The sequence below is a fragment of the Eutrigla gurnardus genome (genome assembly GCF_963514095.1).
Source record: "Eutrigla gurnardus genome assembly, chromosome: 20".
NCBI lineage: Eukaryota > Metazoa > Chordata > Actinopteri > Perciformes > Triglidae > Eutrigla > Eutrigla gurnardus.
In genome coordinates, this window is record NC_139931.1 from 20309598 (window position 1) to 20334269 (window position 24672).

The 24672-nt window shown below is 41.8% G+C and overlaps 2 protein-coding genes and 1 long non-coding RNA gene across 4 annotated transcripts in view; 1 reads left to right on the forward strand and 2 right to left on the reverse strand.

Annotated features, from left to right (window-relative positions):
- The window catches only part of nbr1b (NBR1 autophagy cargo receptor b), a 29599-nt gene extending 21936 nt beyond the window's left edge, over nt 1–7663 (forward strand). Inside the window, exons 22-24 of one of the 2 annotated variants that reach the window (XM_084036214.1) lie at nt 926–1019; nt 2514–4891; nt 5993–7663. In XM_084036214.1, the coding sequence (XP_083892340.1) occupies nt 926–1019; nt 2514–2687 (268 nt within the window). In that variant the 3' untranslated portion in view covers nt 2688–4891; nt 5993–7663. Of the gene's footprint in view, nt 1–925; nt 1020–2513; nt 4892–5992 lie in introns of those variants that run through there. The other variant, XM_084036215.1, reaches the window with a different exon arrangement.
- Nucleotides 7664–8637: 974 nt separating this feature from the next.
- LOC311030485 lies at nt 8638–14276 on the reverse strand. Its single transcript, XR_014598989.1, has 5 exons — nt 14213–14276; nt 12432–12510; nt 10646–10712; nt 10333–10412; nt 8638–8745 (listed from the first exon to the last, which is right to left on the reverse strand). It is a non-coding gene; the product is annotated as an uncharacterized lncRNA (long non-coding RNA).
- Nucleotides 14277–23076: 8800 nt separating this feature from the next.
- On the reverse strand, nt 23077–24245 carry LOC311031492 (uncharacterized protein; the record flags this gene model as incomplete). The annotated part of the gene is made up of 5 exons (XM_084037797.1): nt 24117–24245; nt 23907–24010; nt 23664–23808; nt 23276–23402; nt 23077–23096 (listed from the first exon to the last, which is right to left on the reverse strand). Exons 1-5 carry the CDS (start codon nt 24177–24179, stop codon nt 23077–23079), a joined length of 459 nt encoding a protein of 152 aa, XP_083893923.1. The 5' UTR covers nt 24180–24245.
- Nucleotides 24246–24672: the final 427 nt, after the last annotated feature.

Here is a 24672-nt window from a genome sequence, read left to right on the forward strand (position 1 = left end):
AATCGATTTTTGAATGAGTACATGCTTCAGGATCTACTCCAGTCCTCTCTGAGCTCATAAAGCCGGTGTGGCAAATTATGGCATGACAGCATAAGATTATATAATTTAAATGTTTTTGAAATAGTTTATCTGATTACAATATGTAAATACAAGACAAGTCTAAGATCAAAGATGACATCGATTTTTGGAAATTATGAATCGATTTAGAATCTTAGAAAATAAGAATCACCATTTTTACACAAGCCAACCCCTAACGATGATATCACGATACTGCGGTTCTGCTATACTCGATGTATTCCAACACACACTGACTGAACATGTCTACATGTGCCATCATTCCAATACAGACATAAACTGGCAAAAGGCCAAGGAGTCATGAATAGTGACTCTGGTGAGGCAAAATGCTAACAGGCTAAATGCACACAGGCTAAGTAGCACCTGCATATTTTAATAAAAATATTGATTAAAAAAATAAATAAATTGATATTTGGCATATCGATATTTTGATGTATTGTCTCACCTCTACTTCTAACCCGCTAGCTAGCTGGAATATGCTAACGCTGTTCTGTCACAAACCCACCAGAGCGGTTTACAGTTCTCTCCTGGTCCCTTTACTGGCCGTTTTATATGAGGTACGACGAGCTTTATTGCGGTTTGTCAACTGTCAGTTAGCAAGATTGTTAGCGCTGATGCTAAAGTGGCAATAAGTTCCCACTGAATACGTCATTGTTTTTGGGGAAATGCGAAGTTGGACGTATAGCCAAGAAATAGCAGTCCCCCATTACATTAACATTTAGGGCATTTAGCAGACGCTTTTATCCAAAGTGATTTACAATAAGTACATTTGTTGGAAGAAAGTGCAACAGTATATCACTATCAGTACAGTGAGGATGTTGTATGTGACCCCTTCACTGTCCCTCCTCAGGAACCCAGGCATCACCAGCGGCCTGGTGAAAGGAGCTCTGTCCGTCGCTGCCTCAGCCTACAAAGCTCTGTTCACTGGACAAGGTCCCACTCAGGTCAGGAAGCCTCTCTTGTATCCCTTCTCACTGTCTGTTTAACAAGTAGGCTATACGCTACTCAGTAATAGTTGCTAGTTGGTTGTTATTTTGTAAGTATCTGAATCTGCAAGAAGTAATTAAATACATCTCGTCAAGCTCAAAGTACAGTATTTCCCTCAGAGATGTAGGGGGCTAGAAGTACAAACTTACATAAAATGTGAAAACGGCAGAACAAGTACCTCAAATATTGAAGTGCACTATTTGAGTCGCCGAAATGTACTTTTATTATATGCACTTTCAAACGTATTACATTTTCTTTGGTGGGAGAAGACCCACAGCTAGCTTAAAATGTCTCTGAAAATTTCAAATCAGAGATTATTTTGACAAACTAGAGGAGTCTACATGTTTACTGTTTGGCCCATATAAACTGCCATGAACCCATTTTCTGCATTTATGTGAACTAATACGTAGTCACCATCTCACATTAACTCTGCAGCACTTCGTCAAAAGAACTCGCCATGCACAGCTAACTGCTACATTAGCTAACTTAGCAAGCTAACTTAATGCGAGGAGACTACTCGTGTCATTTAATATACACTTTGCTTCTGGTGAAGTCAATTAAATATTTAATTATTTAATTTAATTAATTATTTAATATTTGGTAATGTACTCGGAAAGAAATCAGGGACCTGTTTTAGGTTCATACCGTAGCATCAGCAAGCAAAAGGTAAGGCAAAACGGTTAAGCCCTGATTATGCTTCCGCGTAGTGATCACGCAACGGCCACGCAACGGCCACGCAGTTGCTTGGAGACCGTGATGGTTCTGCGTTGGGTTTACGTGTCGAAATGCAATTCAATGCCACACCGGTAAAGGGCGCTATGTTTTTTGTAAAGACTGACCGACCGACCGAGACTCTTGACGTATATCGTCGTTAGCCTCGTTAGCGTTAGCGTATTCATTTACCTTCCGGCTTTAAACGTCCACAATTTTTCAGAACTTGGTGTTTTATTTCTTTGTGCAAAAGCGAGAAGGTGCAAACAATAAAACGAGGTGCAAACAATAAAAGTAGCCTTTTAAAAGTTTAAATGGCGGTGTTTATGAGTGGAAACCGGATAGCGGTCTCCAGCGGATGTAGTTAGCGGACCAATCACAGCCAATGCCGCTGCGTTGGTGTTGCGTCGCCTCGACGCGCGTCTAGGATTTTTGGGAGGTGCACGTCAGGCCCTTCCGTTGGACGTAAGGGGGGTCCGCAAGGACGTAAGGGGTCCGCAAGCCCCCTTGCGTTGTGTCGACGCGGAAGCATAACTTGGGCTTTACTGTAGTTACCACCATATGTGGGCACATGCATTTTAAAAAAAAAAGCCTTGCATCAATAAGATATTAAAGCCTTCCCAAGGAAATAAAGATATCCAAAAAATATCCGGTATGGTAATATGGTGCCCTTAATAATGCCTTTTAATGAAGTGGGACATTCCATTCGGGGGACTGATGGTGTTTCGTTTGTGCTGCAGCCTCCGGTGGACGCCTCCACCCAGGACACCATGATGGCCGTGCTGGTGGAGATGGGCTTCGGGGACCGGCCACTGAACCAGCGGCTGCTGAAGAAATACAACTACAACCTGCTGGATGTGGTCAACGAGCTTGTTCAGATGACTGACAATGACTGGTACTCCACCCGCTACTGACGAGAGCGAGAGAGAGGGGGGGGGGGGGTGTGAGGAAGAGGAGAAAGGGAGAGAGAATGAGATGAAACAAGAGGAGAGAAGAGGAGGAAAGACTGGAAGAGAGAAATTAATTTCTGCCTATCGACCTTTTTCTCTTCCTCCTGCCCATCTCTCCTCTGATTGGTCCAGGTGATGACCACGCAAGGAGACGTTAATCAGAGCAGGAATTTAAAGGAGACGAAGAAAGAGAAGGAGCTGTGTGCGTTCTGCATCTCCCAAGGTTAAGACCACATATCCCATGAGGCCATTGCTCCACATGTATTTAAACGCGACACAGTATGCCAACGTGCAGTTGTCCCTTTGTCCACGTCATCCTGCAGCACAGGGACTCACCCTGAAGTGCAGTTGTAGCCCATTTAGCTCATTCCTCTGTGCATTTTCCATCTTATTTTCCTGTGACTGCACATCAGACAGCCAGGAGCATGCTGGGTAGTGGAGTTGCCTGAGTTCCTAGCTGGGCTAGCTTAGCTTCCATCTCTCTTCCTGGTGTGGCGATCAGCCGTGGACGGTGATCGTCCCAAGGTGGTCTGAATCCCCCAGTCGTCCTTTTTACTGATTCTGTGGTATCCCATCAGTGGTCCAGTGATAAACATGGGAAGATAGTCAATGATTGGAAACAGCTCAGAGCTCTGATTGACTTGCTTTTACCGACATGTGAGCACAGCTGCTTCTTCTGAGACGTCTGCTGTGTTCATCCTGGATGAGGATCGCTAATCATTCCAGAAGACGAAGCTAAGAGAACTGACGTCGTCATGTTAAGTTGTGTTTACTTTGTGCACGATCCAAAGCTCCCAGGGAAGATATTCCAGCGTTGGCCGAAGGATCATCATTTTGAAATGTAATTTATTAAGGAAAATGTTTTCTTTTTTAATCTGGCCTGTGACCCTCCTGTACGGGAGGCCAGGTGTTTTTAGACACGTGTCAGAGTTTCAAACTTCTCAGCACGTAGTCGTAGCGCAGGTCAGTGTCACACTCGTATCAGGTAGCCAATCAAATCACCCTCCGACAGCTTTGCCCTGGCGAATATGGCTTTATATTTGTGCCACATTTATGAAGGAGCAATGTGAGATTTTGAGCGCAGAAAAATATATTTTGCAACCACAGAAATTATATTTTGAAGATAAATGATACGCGAGCAAAACATAATTTCATTTGAGCAGGCAAAAATATATTACTCTCACTCAGTTTTACTCATGCCCTCTCTCAAACTCTTGCTCGCTGCGCTGCAGACCGCTGCACGCGCGCTCTCAATCTGTCCCTTCTGTGTCTCAACTTTGTCTGTACGCTCGCTTCCAACCGACAGAATGGCAGAATCAAATGGTGAAAACAATAATACGCCACAAAGTCAGGTGAGTTATGAATTTCTAGCCATTCTGCCGGCTGGAAATCTAAAATCCCACTCATTCAGCGTGTTATGGAAGCGTTGTGATTGGAGACGAAACAGCCAATCAGAATTGAGCTTCTCCAAGTCTCTGATTGGTTGATATTGTGGCACATTTGTAACGCTGTGCCAAGTTGAGCGAGCTTACAGACAGATTGAGAGTGCGTGTGCAGCGGTCTGCAGCGCAGCGAGCAAAAGTTTTAGAGAGGGCATGAGTAAAACTGAGTGAGAGTAATATATTTTTGCCTGCTCAAATGAAATTATGTTTTGCTCGCGTATCATTTCTCGTCAAAATATAATTTCTGTGCTCGCAAAATATATTTTTCTGCGCTCAAAATCTCACATTGCTCCTTCATAAATGTGGCAAAAATATAACACCATACGGGAAGCGCTCTACTGGATTCTGCTTGAATCCAATTTTTTCTCCGTTAATCACATTTGATGTACACACCCCGGCTCCACAGGGTCATCATCATCATCATCATCATCATCATCATCATTATTATTATAGTTTGACAAAGTTCCATTTAGTTTTCATTACATTGAATTCCTCACAGCTGATCTGAAGTCTGCACTCATGTACCTCTTCCCAGAATGCAGCAGGGTGAACAGGCTGTACCTGGGTTCAGGTTTTGTCTCAACATCCTGTTCTGCACCCTGAACATCCCATGATAGTTTCTATTGCCACACCTCTCAGTGTGCCGTGTGCATAATCTACTGATGTTTATTTGATGACTACTGAGAGCAGAAAAAAAAAACATAAACCCACATGAACGTTGGATGAGTGTTTGGCCTTAAAAAGCTTGCAGGTCACAGGGACCATTCATACCCCTTTTCCACCAACGCGAACCTAGTTCAGGAACCGGGCCGGTGCCCGTGCTGGTTCGCAGTTGGTTCAACTTGCGAACCGTCTGAGAACCTGTTTGCGTTTCCACCGGCTAGAGAGCCCAGAGAGCCACGTCATTACGTCACTGTATACGTCTGAGGTTTCCCCGCAGCGCTAATTTCAAGCATAGCAGACATGTCTCTTCAGAAAAAGTGTTTATTTTGGCAAATAATACAATAACACTAAAATACACAAAATACTAAAATCACAACATTTTTTAAAGTGTAGAACAGTGTGTGATCAATAGATCGGAGTGTTTGATGTTTAGTCATCTGCAGGTTGGACCTCCGTTCAATATCGCCGATGTCCGACAGCTCTACAAACACAAACCAGAGAACAGCGGTTTAATCACAAACGTGTCCACGACGCTGTGAAGACAGATGTTAAGTCACGTTGGTAGTTGGTAACGTTTAGTGAGCCAACGGCAGTCAGAAAGTGGCATGCTAACGTTGTTGTTAGCAATATCACGCTAGCTGGCTAGCTAGCCGGCCAGCTTACATTACCCGAGGATGCATAGCCACTAGTTGCTGCTGTTACGAACGTAATCACTAGCTTGGGAAACTAAACAGAAATGTGTCGTTGGTTTGAAACGAGGTGAAACAATTTAAAAATGAAACTTACCGGGAACAGTAACGTTAGTAAAACTCCGCAGCGGCGTATTTTCCCCCGTTGCCTCGAGCGTTAACCCCGCCCCCAGCCCCTAACGTAAGCAAGACCTTCTCCGGGGCCGGTTCCAGCCCAGCAAGGAGTTGGGGCCACTCGGGAACCAGTTTTCCAGGCCGAGAGCCGGCTCTTTGTCTGTGGAAACAGGAAGAACTGGTTCGCGATTGGGCACCGGCTCCGAACCGGCCCTCAAAATGCCTCGGTGGAAAAGGGGTATCAGTCAGCATAAGCTTTATTCCTAATAGTGACTTCCCCATCTCACACACACTCTCTGGCTGGTTTATACTAAGAATCCTCAGTGATCCCTGAACCTCATAGTCCCACTAAAGGTCTCAGTATGCTTCAAATGAACTTCTTCATAAGAGTCGTACAACTAGGGTTGGGTATCATTGGGGTCTACTGTACCAGTAATATACCGGTACCTTAATTGTCCCCCGGGGACAAATTACGTTTTTTTAATTGAATTATGTACCCTTATGGTGCGTTCACACCAAAAGTAAAGTGGCGTTATTGCATACAAAGTCAACGCAAAGATGCTACACGAATGAGGCGAATACGTGAAAGTGGGGGGAAAAGGTAATTCACTTAGAAATGAGCTTCATGCTGTGATGTTTACTGTGAGTGTTGATGGAGCAGCTACAGCGTTAGCATAGCCTACCTCCGATCCAGCCGGACTCCATTCAGGAAACAAGCATTTTAAAAAGTCGTCTGCTTGTCCTCTTGCGGACAGACCGAACAAAGCACGACTTCAGCTAGCACGAGTGACATGAATAAACAAATGGGATAACTAAAAATCTGTGATTATTACAAGCTTAACGTCACGCATGCCACAAATGAGCCAGAGACAAACGGCTGCTTAAAGTAGCTGACGGGGAACCTTTAATGAATTCAAATAGGATCAGAATCATCTACCATTTTCTGTTTTGTGCTTTTCCGGTGTGTTCAGGTTCTTCTGTTGATAGAGCACATGAAAAAGTGTGTACAGTCATTCCAAAAAGTTGAACTGGAATTGAACAGCGTGTGAAAATGTGTTTTTTCCTTCACAAATATATGAATATATACAGAACCTCTTAGTTTGAAGCAATGGCTATCCGTTGACTTCATTCGTTCAAGTTCTAAGGTCGTTTAAGGTGCTTTTGTTTTGAATGCTCGGTGATGATGTCGTGTTTTCAGGCTTACTGTGTGGTGGTTGAACTTGCACTGCTGTATGTGTGTTTTTTTAATGTTCTTCTTACCAGATTTGATTGGAGATTTGTTTTTCTGTTTGCCAGCGAGTGGACTTGGAGGATTTGGGGTTCGAGTTCAAGTCATCATTTAATAAAATGGCCCTTGTAGTAGGAGTATTGTTCATTTTGTGTATATGTAATATATAAATAAGTGCTGTAGTACAGATATGGTCGTTCTGCAGGGTCCTTTATGCAGAGCTACAAAGTAAATACAAATCAATTTACAACAAGGTTAAAAGGAATCACTTGACATTTTTGGGAAATGTAATCGTTTGCTTTCCTGCCAAGAAACCGACGGGAAAAATCCTGGTGAGAAGTATTTCAAACGTGATGGTGAAACATATCACGGGTTGTTGGTTAGTTTGTTTTGGAGGTCGTATAGGGTAAATTCTTATCTGCCATAATTTATCATCAACTTCACGTCATGAATTCCAGACTTCCTTCCATTTAGCATCATATTGACTACTGAATCTCGCCAACGTTCCCCCGTGGGTTCCGAATTAATCCGAACCCCTGTTGGCGTCGTGGAACCCGACGGAAATGTGCACTTGACGAAGGCGAAGGGTCTCCACATACTGTGCTGTGTCATTTTTGCGTTAAATGAATGTGTTGTGTGCTCCTACGAGGGGATGTCAGGTGAAATATTGTCATATTGAGGTATGAATACAAGTCGAGTATTTATGGAGGAAGAGAAAAGAGGTTTTTCTTTGTTTCTGTGTTGCACTTTACAAACACGGTTCTGATGTACAAATCAATCTGTCTCCTATTAAAGTCATTACACTAATGATTTCTGACTCGTTTTCCTTTTGGGCGACATGAAGACAAACCACTAGCATGTGTTCTAAACGGACATTTAAATACTGTATAACATTTCATGTTCAATTCTCAATGAAAATTCTCTCCATTGCAATTAATAATATAAAAAGCTAGAACTGAATCTAGTCGGGGATTTTCTTGTTTGTTGAAAAGTCAGCTTAAATGAATGTTGGCATGCTAACTTTGCAAATAAGCACTTAATACAATAGAAAGCATTGTTTTTGCTTCTTGTTTCTTTTTCTTGGACTGGAAGTTGAATGGTCTTTCTCTGCCTGTTGATCCTCCATTGTGAGTCAGCAGTAATTAAATGAACCTGGTCGAACACTTTAGAATAGAGGGAGCCTGACTCAGCAGTTGGAAGTTACCGATTTCCTATTCCAAGTGAATGCAGCATACTTCTGTGAGTAGCTCCACCTGCAGACCGACTGCTGCTGACTGACAGAAAAAGATCAAACTCATTTAGAGTTTAGTGGGAATGTGGCCACAGACAGGAGATCCTATTTCTGGGCAAAGCAGCAAGTATAAGCACTTTCATTCGTGGTCACATGATCAACCACCATTGTTTTAACTCACTCTTTGATAGATGGGAACTTAAAAGACAATGACATAGATGAAAATGTTACGGACTGCAGCTTTAAAGGTGCTAAATTAAATATTCAGAACATTAATATTGCATCACACCACTTTATATAATGTAGCAGTATCATGTTGGTGGCCGTATGCCCGACACCGCTAATTTAGACCTTTCTCAAGAGAAGTACTTGTAGTCGGTACATGTGTGCAGGACTACTCAGCCTGGGCAGGAAGCCACTCAGAGCCAGCTGATGACAGCTTTGGCCTTCAAAATAAATAAACTTTCTGGATCTGGGCACAAAATTATGTCACTACACTAAACGTGAAAACATTTTATTTGATTCGACAAATCCAAATGCAGAGCTGCTGTGAAGAGCTTGCAGCTGCAGTGCAGCCATCCGGCCAGGTGGTCAGAGAACAGGGCTGTCCCTCGTCTTCTTCATTTCTTCATTACTGCTGGGTGTACTGTATAGACTGGAGGATAAATGGGGATTATTCCTCTGAAAATACACCAAAATGTTTTCTGTTTTTACAAAGTTCCCTTACTAAGATAGGAGATCGTGCTACTGAGAGCTCTGATTCCTTATAGCTGTCCGTCATAAGCGGAGGATGTGGTCTAAAGTGATGGTTCGGAGTAAAATGCACCCTAGGTCATTTCCACCAAGACATCCAGCCAAATACCCCCTCGGAAGCATTTTTAGCGATGGTCAGCATTGGTCAAGATAGGGCTATCAGCCGAATGGCTTAGTACTAGCGCGATGGTACATCTTGATTATCTCGTAAATTACCCCACTAATAATGCATGGAATGTTACTAAACTTCTGCAGTAGTACACATAGGGTCTGTACTCACAAAACAAGGCATTTGAAAGTTTGTAAGTACACCAGGAGTTTATTTAAAAGAACACTTGCCTGATAGCTTCTATCCTCGGCTACTAACGCTAACTAACGCTACCGCAGCGTAGACGCTACTTCCGTGTTAACCCAGCCGATGCCGTGACGCGAGTTTCACACGAGAGTATGAAAAAGTTTCGCTGAATTTTTATAAATGCTTGTATTATCAGGTCAACACTTGTCAACACTTGTTAAGTCTACGCTGCGGTAGCATAGCAACCGAGGATAGAAGCTATCAGGCAAGTATTCTTTTAAATAAACTGCTGGTGTACTTACAAACTTTCAAATGCCTCGTTTTGTGAGTACAGACCCTATGGCTACGTTCACACCGCAGGTCTTAATGCACAATTCCGATTTATGGCTCAAATCCGATTTTTTGTTTGGCTGTTCACATTACCTCTTTAAATGCGGCCTGTCTACGGATTGCTGTGTGAACAGCTCACGCTCCTGAAGTGACCCGCATGCGCAGTTGATCATTGATGACATCACGCCACAGCGGTGTTTACGGAAGCGAACATGGCAACGGCAACCGGTAACGTGGGACTGTATGGCTTCATGCTAAAAACAGGGTGTGGCGGCAGCCGGCAAATTTGCTTCGCTGCTGTCCTCCATGTTTGTTTTGGCTCCCGCCCGCTTTTCAATCAACTTTATTTGTCATTCATTTACAAAACAGTGCAGCGCGGGTCAGAAAGTCAAAGTCGCATTAAATGCGACCTGGCTGTTCAGACTGCAGTCGCATTCAAAAAAATCCGATACGTATCCGATTCAGTACCACATTTAAATGTGGCCTGAATCTGATTAGAAAATGTCAGATTCAATGCGACTTGTGCTGTTCACATTGTCAAAAGCAAATCAGATATGGGTCACATATGAGCGAAAAAATCAGATTCAGGTCACTTGTAACTGCGGTGTGAACGTAGCCTATGTGTACTACTGTAGAAGTTTGGTAACATTCCATGCATTATTAGTGGGGTAATTTACGAGATATACCCACTGTACCATAGCGCTAGTGCTAAGCCATTCGGCTGATAGCCCTATCTTGACCAATGCTGACCATCACTAAAAATGCTTCTGAGGGGGTATTTGGCTGGATGTCATAGTGAAAATGACCTAGGGTGCATTTCACTCCGAACCATCACTTTAAGATGGTGTAGATGTGGATAGTTACCGAGAATCTGTTGGGGATCTTGGCGCTGAGATGGATGGGGGTCTTCAGGTCGCCCTTACAGTGGGGACACTGGCTTCCAGCTGGAAACAACACATGAAAAATGGTTCAGGAATGGATTGAGGAACACCAAGACTCCAAATTTCCCAGATCTCAATCCAATCGAGCATCTGTGGGTGTGATGGATGTGTCTGATGTGTCCACCTCACAACTTACAGGACTTAAAGAGTCCATGCCTCGACGGGTCAGGACTGTTTTGGTGGTACACAATATTAGGCAGGTGGTCATAATGTGCCGCCTTGTGTATATCTGATACCTGTTTGCTCTTGTGGTGTGCTTGATTGGGATGCATTGCAGCTGGTCTCAGAACCCCTCTGCAACAGCTGTGAAGCAAGAGAGAAACTTCAGACCCAAGGAAACTCCAAATACACAGAAAGTGGAAATGAGCAGTTGAAAGAATAGGCCGAGTTGTGTAGGAGGCCAAATATATCAGGACTAAATCATCTGTGCTTTAAGACCCAGTCAATTTGCCTCCAATCTCACTGCTCACATTTCATATTTTGAAGTTGGAGGGATATTTTTCACAGCTAAAGCTACATTTTAACTGATGTTAAGTCTTTTCAAAAAGTCTCTACTTATTTAGAGTTCATTCTAATTAACCCAGGACTGAAACATAAAACAGGGTAACCATTAAATCCAACTGGCCAAAAACAAACAGAGTTTTGTGTCGGAACTCATGCTGGAAATCCGCAACAGGATCCGAGCTGTCAGAGACACCCAGGAAACGAGTGACCCCACATTTGGGTGTCACATGTCCCTCCTCAGGTTGCATCCAGCCCTGCTGCTGTTCAATAATAAAGCAGGCCAGTCAGCCTGCTGGATCACCATCAGCAGAAAGGACATTTTTGGGGGGATCAATGATTTACTGGGACCTGTCCAGGGTATACCCCGCCTTTGCCCAATGTCAGCTGGGATCGGCTCCAGCCCCCCTGCGACCCTGAATACAGGATAAGCGGTAGACGATGGATGGGTGGATGGATGGATGGATGGAAAGGTTTTTGCCCCCCATTCCCATTGTGTCCTCTCCTCCAATCCTCTCCCCTGACCAGGTCAACCAACATCAACCAAGGTCACAGGGCTGCAACCAATCAGCCGTTCCTCAAGCAGAAATATCAACGTCTGCTCCTCCAGAACCTGCTGCTTCTCTTTGATGACCAACAAATGAGGCTACAGGTTTCGGACTGCTGGCTTACAGATAATGCCGTAAGGAAACATCACCTGTCGGCTTCTGGGAAGTTCCGATGGTAATCTGGTTTTAATGAACCCAGCTCGATGGTGAGGCAATAATGACTCCAACCAGGTTGCCAGAACTTTTACAGTTCAGGAGGATTAAAAGCCTGTTAGAAGAGATTCAGTTGGAGGCTTGTCTTTCTTTAGCAGAAGAGAAAAAATAGCAATATTAGAGCTTGTGGAAAAAGAAGCTCTACTGATAGAAAAGTCAGGAGGGGGGTGACTGACAGAGTGGGAAATACCAGATATGATACTCATAATAATACATTTTATTTGTTGCCGCCTTTCAAGACACCCGAGGACACCTTACAAAACATTACTAAAAACATAACACAACAAGCAAAGAGGGAAGGCTGTGACAACGTTAGTGTGCATCTTTAAACACTCTGAGCAGCATCTAAATGTCAGCTTGTTACGTGTTCCTACGTAAGAATCCGTATTCCAACGGACTTAAGTTCTCCAGAACTCAGATCACGGCTTCTCCAACAAGTACTTGGAATGAATTCTAGCTACTTACTAAAAGCACACAGTTATGGGAAGTCCATCTGTTTAGGTTGCATTTTGCGATATTTCGTGAGAAGCTATTGCACGCCTCCTAGCCACACTAATGAACGTCACCATGGTTACACAATGTAGAAGGGTCTATATGCAGAGATGCCTACATCAGGTCATGTGGAACATTGAATCCATAAGGAACACCACTGGGAAGGTACATAATCATATAAGAGCTAAAGAAAACCCCAATAATGGACACTCTGAAGTATGTTACCTGAGTGAAAGTACTTCCTGTTCCATACCAACATGGCGTTTACCTGCTGCTTGTCTCTGGTCGTCCTGCGGTCCAGAGCACTCTGACGCCGTCTGGCCTCCCAATGCATCGCCGACATCTTGCTGCACAGCAACGCAGGCGTTACCAGCTCAGTGTTCACTGCAGAAAACTACAAAACAATAGTGTCCTTGACGAGAGCTACTTCACACTTTTGCTGCTGAAGACCCCGTGGAGTTCTTTGTTGAATTTGGTGTGATTCAGACAAACAGCGTGTCCAATTTCAATACACTTTGAATAAACAAGCAAGCAAGCAAACGTAATATAATATAAATGCATATATCACATTTCATTCCAGTCGGAATTGAACCGGTTTTACCAGTTAGAATTACTAAGACAAGTGAATTAAAACCCAAATTATAAAATAAAAACAAAAGAAAATATTAAAAACCAAGCACGTTTAGTCCTCTTAGTCCTGTTTGCTTGGCTAGTGTGAGCTCCGTACCGTGTTCAAGGACACCTCAGTGGCCCTGGCACGGTTGGAAGAGACGTGCTTTGGCACGGTACAGTTCAGTGAGCACAAGCACGGGTTTGCAACGACATGATGTATAATCGAAAGGCCGTTCCTCTCTTTATCACCCCTCCCCCATTAATATTCCCTGTTTTCTGAAGGCCATTTTCGCTTTTTTGGGGTCAAATTCCAAAGGTCTGTATTCCTGAAACTATGAGGAATTGAAAGCTAATATTTTGCATGGTGGGTACAAACAAATTTATCTACATTTAAGATGTTTTCCAGCAAACCTGAGGGGGTGACCTGGGGAGCTCAGTATGACTTTGAATCTGATGTATTTCATGCCTGATCTTTCGTGCCTGAACAATGCCAAACAAACCTCTTAGTTCAGTTAGTTGTGCTCAACCTGAACCTGAATCAATCAACAACCCAATTAAATACACAGAACCATTAGTTTAAGCTAATTTGGGGGTTTAGTTACCCTTTTATATGCATATACAGTATGACCTTTCTATCTGATATATTAAGGCTTTCAGGCTCCCCAATATTTTTGTTTTATTTATTGTTTATTTTTGGAATTTCTTTTTTTTTCATTGTTTAGTCTTTATTTTCAGAATAATCTCATAGTGATGAAAGGGTATACATATAGTTTAAGGATTATAGCATCATAGTCTGTAGAAAGAATTTACTTTAGAAAGAAGCATTTCTCTAAAACCTATTTGTCTTTTTGTTTTTGATTTGTTTTTACAGACGCATCCTCATTTTGCTGGAATAAATACAGAATAAATACATACAAAATACAGTTATTTGGTTAAAGTTCAATTTATGATTTCAATGTGACCTTAAACCCAGTCTCGGTTTATTCTACTGTATACTTTATGACAGAATCATACTCTGATTGAACCTACAGGACAGTAACTGGTGTAATTAAACTCCATTCTTTAGACCTGCAGCTTATTTAACGGAGAGAGGAATTAGATACGCTATAACTTTAAGACACATTTACATAATCAGGTTCTAAGCATGCAGCTTAAATGTGTCTAAAAGTTAACATGACAGTAACTCTTGTTCAACAGAAGAGAATGGAAGAAGACTATTTCTTTTAACTTGTTACCAGCTGGACTTCACTGGTTGTAGTTCTAATAGAGTACTAAAAACATGCTTCTCCTGGGGGTTAAGCCCCCCCTGTCTTTAAATCCTAGTGCCGTCCCTGGTGAGACTCATGCAGTCCTGTGCTGTAGAAAACTGAATCTGTGTTTTAGCATTCAGCACATTGACGTCTGAGAAGTAATAATAAGAGAAGAGTGTTTCCTCACCTGACTGGAGAGGAAGCAGCCGGAGCGTTCTCAGTGGAGGACTGGTGGCGTCCGGTGTGTCTGTCTCTCTTTACACCTCTGACCCCGTTAAGTGGAGTTTCCAGGTAACACAACGCTCTCCTGGGCAGCTTTTGTCAGGGCGAAAGTTAAGAATGGATACGTGATTGCTCACCACCTCCTGCAGCTCACTAACGATGACTCAGTGCGTCATAGCACGAGAAAAACGGGAGTTGCAGTACGCATGTCCTAGGTTGCAGTCAAATAGTCTATTTTGCTTAGGAAGGTTCTGAACTGAAGATGTGACCCGGAAGTAAACAAGTGGCCGCCATGAAGAGAGCCGTTTGAATTCTCTAAATGCAAAGGAAAGGAGCTTTTTAAAGATAATTTTTCATGCAAAAAAAAGCTAGGATTTATGGCGAAGAAGTTTGATAATGGTTTTGTGTGAGGCCGCTTTGTATTTATTTATTTTTTTATTATTATTTTATTCCGAGTATGTAAATAGTACAAGGCTTCCTGATTGCTATTTAACAAATGATTTGCACAACATAATATAGAAATGAAGATTTTGAGGAAGCAAAATAATATTGAAGCACAGAAAAAAAAATAAAAAAATAATTGACGTATTCGAAAAGGAGTGAGAAGAATCATAGCTTGTTAGCTCTCACCCCTTTGTCTAAATAAACCCTCTCATCCCTTTGTCTAAAAACAATTTTATATATATATATATCCATCCATTTTCTACCGCTTATCCTGTATTTAGGGTCAGGCAGGCAGGGTACACCCTGGACAGGACGCCAGTCTATCGCAGGGCCGACATGTAGAGACAGACAACCATTCACGCTCACATTCACACCTACGGGCAATTTAGAGTCACCAATTAACCTATCCCCATATATACACTCAACAAAAATATAAACGCAACACTTTTGTTTTTGCTCCCATTTTTCATGAGATGGACTTAAAGATCTAAAATTCATTCCAGATACACAATATTACCATTTCTCTCAAACATTGTTCACAAATCTGTCTAAATGTGTGATAGTGAGCACTTCTGCTTTGCTGAGATAATCCATCCCACCTCACAGGTGTGCCACATCAAGATGCTGATCTGACATCATGATTAGTGCACAGGTGTGCCTTAGACTGTCCACAATAAAAGGCCACCCTGAAATGTGCATTTTTTTGCTTTATTGGGGGTCTGGGGACTCAGAACCAGTCAGTATCTGGTGTGACCACCATTTGCCTCATGCAGTGCAACACATCTTCTTCGCATAGAGTTTATCAGATTGTCAATTGTGGCCTGTGGAATGTTGGTCCACTCCTCTTCAATGGCTGTGCGAAGTTGCTGGATATTAGTGGGAACTGGTACACGCTGTCGTATACGCCGGTCAAGCACATCCCAAACATGCTCAATGGGTGACATGTCCGGTGAGTATGCTGGCCATGCAAGAACTGGGACATTTTCAGCTTCCAAGAATTGTGTACAGATCCTTGCAACATGGGGCCGTGCATTATCTTGCTGAAACATGAGGTGATGTTCATGGATGTATGGCACAACAATGGGCCTCAGGATCTCATCACGGTATCTCTGTGCATTCAAAATGCCATCAATAAAATGCACCTGTGTTCTTCGTCCATAACAGATGCCTGCCCATACCATAACCCCACCACCACCATGGGCCACTCGATCCACAACATTGACATCAGCAAAGCGCTCACCCACACGACGCCACACACGCTGTCTGCCATCTGCCCTGAACAATGTAAACCGAGATTCATCCGTGAAGAGAACACCTCTCCAACATGCCAGACGCCATCGAATGTGAGCATTTGCCCACTCAAGTCTGTTACGGCGACGAGCTGGAGTCAGGTCAAGACCCCGATGAGGATGACGAGCATGCAGTTGAGCTTCCCTGAGACGGTTTCTGACAGTTTGTGCAGAAATTGTTTGGTTATGCAAACCAATTGTTTCAGCAGCTGTCTGAGTGGCTGGTCTCAGACGATCTTGGAGGTGAACCTGCTGGATGTGGAGGTCCTGGGCTGGTGTGGTTACACGTGGTCTGCGGTTGTGAGGCCGGTTGGATGTACTGCCATATTCTCTGAAACGCCTTTGGAGACGGCTTATGGTGGAGAAATGAACATTCAATGCACGAGCAACAGATCTGGTTGACATTCCTGCTGTCAGCATGCCAATTGCACGCTCCCTCAATGCTTGTGGCATCTGTGGCATTTTGCTGTGAGACAAAACTGCACATTTCAGGGTGGCCTTTTATTGTGGACAGTCTAAGGCACACCTGTGCACTAATCATGATGTCAGATCAGCATCTTGATGTGGCACACCTGTGAGGTGGGATGGATTATCTCAGCAAAGCAGAAGTGCTCACTATCACACATTTAGACAGATTTGTGAACAGTGTTTGAGAGAAATGGTAATATTGTGTATCTGGAATGAATTTTAGATCTTTAAGTTCATCTCATGAAAAATGGGAGCAAAAACAAAAGTGTTGCGTTTATATTTTTGTTGAGTGTATATATATATATATATATATATATATATACACACACACACCTATACATGCATACACACACATATACACATACATACATTTACACATTCACATTCTCTACCTCTCGTCACCTTGCCACATCAATTAATAAATAATAATCACCAATGATCGTTAATGACCATTATCCATTGTACCCGCTAAATAACATGTTTTTGTACATTTTCTTGAACTGGTTAATACTTGGACTTTGCTTGAGTTCCTCCCTTAGATTGTTCCATAGCTTGACACCAGAAATAGATACACAAACTTTTCAAGGTTGTTCTTCTATTTAAGCTTTTGAAGTTATGTTCCCCTCTTAATTGATAACCTCCCTCCCGATTCCTAAATAGATTTTGTAGATTTTCTGGTAATTGTCTGTTTTTTGCCTTATACATGATGATTGCTGTGAATTTCACTAGTTTTGATTGTATAAAAAGTGGATTTGTATGTTCCAAGTTCCAAGTTGACCTTGTGAATAGTCCTTATTGCTCTTTTCTGCAGGATGGTAAGTGACTGTAATGAAGTTTTGTAAGTGTTTCCCCAAACCTCAGCACAGTAATGTAAATATGGCAAGACAAGTGAACAGTAAAGTGTGCGAAGAGAATTATGTTCCAGTAATTGTTTTGCTTTGTGTATGACTGCAATGCTTCTTGAAACTTTGGACTGTACATGTTTGATGTGTGGTTTCCAACTCAGTCTGTCATCTACTGTAACCCCAAGAAATTTGTTTTCATGCACCCTTTCAATTTGAACCCCATCTAATTCTATCTGCACCTTTGTGTTCGCTGTGCATTCGCCAAACAACATAAACTTAGTCTTATTTACATTTAATGATAATTTATTCCAGTCAAACCACATCTTTAGTTTTTTAATTTCCTCATTTATAACTGTTTCCACTTGTTTAATGTTTTCTCCTGAACCAAAGATATTTGTGTCATCCGCCAAATTGACCAATTTTAACTACCTAGATACTTTACACATATCATTTATATACAGGATAAACAATTTGGGGCCCAATACTGACCCCTGGGGGACCCCGCAAGCAATGTCCAAATATCCAGAGCAGTGATTACCAACTTTACAAACTGTTGCCGTCCTTTCAAAGAACTCTTTACCCAGTCTAATACTAGTCCCCTTATCCCATATTTTTCCAGTTTGTTGAATAGTATGTTATGATTATTTGTATCAAACGCTTTTTTAAGATCGATGAATACTCCTATTGCATGTTTTTTATTGTCTATTGAATCTGTGATTTCCTCAATTATTGCCTGTGATCTGTTAACCCTAAACCGATACTGACTCTGAAAATAGTTTGCGTTTTTCCAAAAATGCATCCATTCTATTGTTGAAAAGCTTTTCCAATATTTTTGAGAGTTGTGGCAATATTGAGACAGGTCTGTAGTTTGTAAAGTTGTGCTTGCTCCCAGTTTTGTATAGTGGAATGACCTTAGCAATTTTCATCTGGTTTGGAAATGTACCAGTTTGAAAAGACAAATTGCAGATGTGTGCTAATGGCTTCGATACCCCCTCAATGACCTGTTTAATTAATAACATCTCAATGCAATTGTAGTCTGTAGATGTTTTATTTTTACACTTTTTTACTATGTTGATAATTTCATTTTCTTCTATTGCTTCCAGGAACATTGAGTGGGGATTCCTTTCTATTAGTTTATCCATGTAGTCTCCATCCGGCCCTGGATTTGGGATGTTTTTTGCTAGCTCAGGACCAACATCTACAAAGAACTGATTAAAACTGTTTGCCACTTGTAATTTTCATTATCATTTATAACAAAATATTTAGGTAAATTGTTTTGTTTAGCACCATCTATAATAATATTGTTTAGTATATTCCATATCCCTTTCATATTGTTTCTATTATCCTCTAATTTCAATTTATAGTATTCTTTTTTGCTTAATCTTATAATATTCGTTAACTTATTCTTATATCTTTTATATTTATCTTCTGCTTCTTCTGTTCTCTGTTTTATGAAGTTCCTTTAGAGTAAATTTTTCTTTTTACAGGCATTTCTTAAACCTTTAGTCAACCATGGACTGCTGTTATGTTCTAGTGTTTTATTATATATCTTAATGTGACAGTTCTTATCATATAATGAAGTAAATGTGGTCAATAATTTGTTGTATGCATTATTTACATCTGCTTCATTATATATTGCATCCCAGTCCTGTGCCATTAATTCATGTTTTATGAGTAGCTATTGCCTCCTCTGTCCTAATTCGTCTATATTGTTTATGTTCCTCTACTTTAATTCTACAATTATTATCATATACTGTGAATACTGGGAGGTGGTCGGTGATATCACTAATTAATAAACCACTTATTGTGTTGTTTTCTATTACATTGGTGAATATGTTATCAATCTGAGTTGCACTATGAGACGTTATTCTACTGGGTCTAGTGATTGTAGGAAAGAGACTCTCTTGAATTTAAGAACTCTTCGATACTTTTCTGATTGTTGGGGTTTAGTATATCAATATTGTAATCCCCACAAAAGATATTTTTGTTACCCATTTTTATTACCATGCTTTCCATCCATTCCCTGAAATTATCAATACTAGAACCAAGAAAAAAAGTGTGCAGATAATCCCTGATGCTGTTAAAGTTCGTATATAAACTTCGGCTATTGAAGTGAATTACAGATAGTTTATCCTTTGCTATAATTTTATCATTATACTGATCATTGTTGTGGTAATAGCATGTGTTGTTTATGGTGGAGAAAAAGTTATTGTCTGGATCACTATCCTGTTCTATGTCCAATGTACTGCTTTCATTGTATTCAAATGTTGTTGGTTCCAGTTGTTCATGTTCCTGTATCCACTGCATTACGTGCCCATTGTCATTTAATGTAGGTCGAGCTCTGTCTCCGAGCATTATGTTTGTGTTTGTGCTGTAACCTCCAGTCCGTCTTAAGTCCATTCCAGTCTATTTTTACAAACGGGATATTCATTCCAATTTTTCCAGTTCCTCTATGTTCCTCACCATTAGTACCTTGGCCTCTTCTGGTGATCCGTTAAGCTTAATGAATATTTTGCAGTTTCTCGTCCATGTGCTGTGGATTTTTTTCATTATCCTCAGGTAGCGTGCTTTCTTAGCGATGTCAGCGTTGGTCTTCGTCAGATGTTCACTAATGTACACATCTGTGCCTTTGAGCATCTTGCCCTTTTTTAGGAGTGCAACTTTGTGCTTCCTGTTTACGAATCTCAGTATGACAACTGGTTTGTCGTTGTTTCTTCTGGGTAGCGGATGGCAAGCTTAAACTTGGTTGCAGTCCAGAGCAATCCCCTTTGACTGCAGAAATGCAGCCACCTGTTGCTCGGTTGATCTCGCATCCAGCTCACATCTGGGTTCCCCCTCGCTGCTTGCAGTCACCGCCCTCGCATAGGACCGTGGATTAATTGGTATTCCAGTAATGACAATATCATTCATTCTGGTGTATTGTTCGAGGTCCGCGACCAGATTTTCCAGGTAGGCAAGCCGCTTGTCCTTCTCTGCATTTTGCAAACGGAGCACCTTCACCTCATCAACCAGCTTCAAGATGTTTTTCTGCTGCGTCCTCACAGCAGAAACTTCCTCCGATAGGAAGTCGAGTGACTTTTTTATGTCATCGACCTCCTCCGTAGTAAGGGTCAGGATTTTTTTCGGCCCCATTATGCTCCGTTTGATCGGTGACAGCTGGCGGCTTGATCAGCTGTTCACCGGCAGATCAGCTGTTAGCTGGCAGCTAGCCAACTCACCAGTACGCGACCTGCTCCGTTCCTTTTTGATTTGTCCGTGTTCCAAATGCCTACGCTGGAGGTACAGACATGGCCATTCCTCTGCTCCACCGCTTTCTTCCAAGGGACATAGAGAGAGGTGAAAACCATTATAAGTCGGGGCATGTGGAGAGCTGTGAGAAAGGGTGATGACGTGACGTCACATATGCGACATGTACACTGAAAAAAAATATTTTGTGGTGCAGTAATATTTAGCTGTCACAATTTTTATTTTCTAATTGTAAGTATCACACATCTGTGCCCGCAGCCTTACATTGCGGCCTGCCTCAAGGCTCTGTGTTGGCTCCAAACCTTTGGGCTCTCTACCTGCTCCCCTTAGGCCCCCTAATCAATAGTTTCAAATGTATTTCCTATCATTGCTATGCGGACGATATCCAGCTATATCTATCTTTTAAACCAGATAACTTAGAAAAAATAAATGTTCTCTTAGAATGCTTAGCTGCCATTAAGATCTGGATGGCAGGCAACTCCCTCCAGCTAAACCCAGAAAAAACTGAGGTTCTCATTGTTGCTGCTGATCCCATCGTAGCCAAGGTGACTGCCCACATGGGGGCCTTAAGCTGTAACATCCGCTCCAGCCTGAGAAACTTCGGCGTATTATTTGATCAAAACATGCTCCTAGACAAACACATCAAAACCCTATCCCGCACCTGCTTCTTCCATCTCAGAAATATTGCTAAACTCAGAACCATGGTATCCCACTCAGAATGGCCCTCTTATGATTGGTCACAACGGCAAACAGAAACACACCCCACGTGGGTGCCTTTTCTGTTTTTTTGCTGATGACAGCTTCCGCCACAGACAGGAAGTTGTGTGTTAGCGGCAAGTTGGAAGCAGTCTATGGTTGGAATTAAAATTAAAAATTATTATTTTTTTTTTTTTTAATTAAAACAATTTAAAAAAAAAAAGAAGAAGAAGAAGAGGAAGAGGAGGAAGACACAAGACGGTAGCTACAATGGCGGTAACTCCTGAAGATTTGCATGTAAGCATGGGGTGGATTGGCCATCGGGAGTACCGGGACTTTTCCCGGTGGGCCGGTCACTAATGGGCCGATGGACGGCCGTTTTTTTTTTTTTAAATTTAATTTATTTATTTTATTTTATTTTTTTTTTGCCATGCCTCGCCTTGCTTTGATAACTAGTGTAACTCTCCCGGGCGGCCCGGGGAGAGAGACGTGCACCAGCTCGGGCCACAGTGATCAGCTGCAGACAGAGAGGTGAGAGGTGATGATTGGCCCAGTGGCTTGTCTGTCTACAGAATGACCCTATGAGAGGCTTTAGAGGCCCAGGAGTCCCACCCACGCATGTTCTAGACCCCCCCTCGTCCAATCACTTTTAATGATGAGGAGTCGATGATGAGAGACGGCGCGAGAGAAAAAAACAACAACAACATAACACCACACGAAAAACAAAAATGGAGAAGGAAAGTAAAAAACGCAAAGGCGGTGCAGAAAAATTGAGGGAAAAGAAAAGCTCTAGCAGCACAGGCTGCTAAAAGTTTAACTGTCACGCAGATGTTTGCAGCAGGGGCCGGCCTGGCCGGAGCTAGCAGCACCGAAGCAGGTCCGTGTCCTTCACGTGAGTCTGACAGTGACAGAGAGGCTGAAGAGAGTGAGGCTCCCATCACTGCCCTTAGGGTGCAGGAGGAGGCTGAAAGAAATGTTGAGGAAGAAGAGACTCCATGTGAAGGAGGTAGCAGGTATGTGCCTTCCAGAATAGTGTGGATAAACATTCATTCAAATAAATGGTTCAGAACGGTTGCTTTACTGTCTATGAACTTTACTTGACATAATAAATAGCAAACTCTGGATGGTGTGGTGTGTTACAACTAAATCTGACTTCATCATGGTTGTAGGTGCACAAGCAGCTTTGCAGCCAGCAAACCAAATATTGGCAAAACAAAAAAATCTACAACAATTACCCCAACAAGTGTTCAGAATGTTAATAAGCTGCTACTGTACATAGTTTATAGTTAACAAATGACAACTCAATTTTCACAAGTCAACAATGAGAGAACATTTCTATTCTAATCTATTCTAAAACTATTGGTGCAAGTAGCAACAACTTCAGGCAGATAGGGGGCCTTGGAATGCTAGCTTAGTGCCTGCTGAACCCAAAACCAAAATGGATTGCTGTGGTTACGTTTTTTTCAAAATCGTGGTAGGTTCCTAAGTGTCGTGTAGGGAATGTAAGGCCAGCTGCACACGCATTAACAATGGGGTAACAAAGGCTATGTTCCCCATAGTGGGAGTTGCAGTCATGGTCAAAGTTAACCACTATCTTGAATGTCTCCCTTTCGGATTCAATCAGTGGAATGTGTGCATGACCCGTGACCCACTGGAAGAAGCTCCGAACTGATAGATGCTTCTCCGTGCCAGTTGTTCCGGGCACATCTTGCAGGTGATTTCTTTGACCTGAAGGGCTTCCCTCTTCTTGGTTGTCTGCTTCTTCTTATAGAGAGAAATACAAATAAGTCATTTCCAACATTTCAGTTGGCACAATGCCTTTAATCATAAAAACGGCAGGGTTACCAAGCTATGAGATAGTCTTAAGTGTGCACATTGCGTATAGAATTTGACAGAATACACGTGTATAAACCTAAAACTAGGGGGAAAGCTATAAAAATACAAACTGAATAAAATAGGTTTAAAAAAAGTGCATATAAGGTTATTAAAAAGAGCGATAGACAAAAGTTATCCAAAAAATGATTCTATGCAGTTTATTACCTCTGTCCTCCAGCTTTTGCAGGAAATCCTGCAGGAAGTTGATAACTTTCACCTCCCGCTGCCTTCTCACAGACCCTTCCTCACTGAAATCAGGAGATGGAGCACGCACAAGGAAGCCTGAATCCACCTAAATTAATGAGACAAATTAAAAACAGAAACAACATGGTAAATCCTTAGAGGGAAGAATTACACATGTTCGGGTCACAGGTGCAGTGAGGTTTGCACATTGCAGATTTACATGTATACTTGATTGTATGTTGCTGCCTGTGATGTTCTTTTAACACCAATAGCAGAAGGTGGCTGGAAGTAAAATGTGGAATAAGCAATAAGAGAAAATCAACATGTGCTGACTATTTTAATTAAAGAAATATTCATTCATATTACTGACTTCCTGTATGAGGCCGGTAACAAAGAGCTGCTGGCACATCTGGTGGTGGTGTGCCAAAACCTCATCTAATCCATAGAGCCTTAACCCCTCACGTAGCTGGTTCAGTATCGGGATCAGTCTCACCAGTCCATGCAAAGCGATGGCACTAAGAAATATTAAGAAAAAATGACTGTATTTACTCAGAGTAAAAATGTTAACACTGAAGCATTTTGTGACAAATATTTAAATATTGTGTTAACATACTCTATGATGGCCTTTTTGCGGTCAACCTTTATTGGCCCTGTGTAGCCACACGCCACAATTGCATCTGATAGTTCCATCAGTGCTTCGATCTCTGCATTTTCAACCTGGAAGTACAAACTCAACCATGTTACTGACAAAGTAGAAAAACATTTTCTGATAAATTTAACATGACATTGAAAAGTTATGCATCTATAAAACTGTTTCAAATACCTCTTTCTTCAGGTTTTTAATGTCCGGAGCAGTTACTTCATCAGGCACACCATTGTTGTCCATCTCCCCATGACACAAGAAATGATAGCACCATCTTGTGAGAAAGTTTGGTGCAGGACCCCCCTGCACCAAACTAGTAGCTAGAATCTCCCCACATGTCCTTATTGACAATGACACAAACAATTTAGATCAACATGACATTACTGTAATCTTGTGTATTATTTCTACTCGATTTCATAATAAAACTGTATTTTTGACACACACATACTATAGCACATACTTGAACTTGTTGTCCTGGAAGTCTAATATACTGTATTTAGGGTTTTTCCCCATTTCACCATTTCCGTCAAAGAAATGTGTCTCGATTCCACGCACCATTTCTGTAATGACAAATAAATCTGATTCTGTCAAATGCAAGATATTCTTCACATTGGTCATTTATTAAATTTGCATTTCATTACTTCTTTTAGCCTTGATGGGAAGACATACCAGTAAGAAACTCTTCACGAAGAGCGCCTTGGTCAATTCCATATTCTCCAATGAAAGAAACCACAAG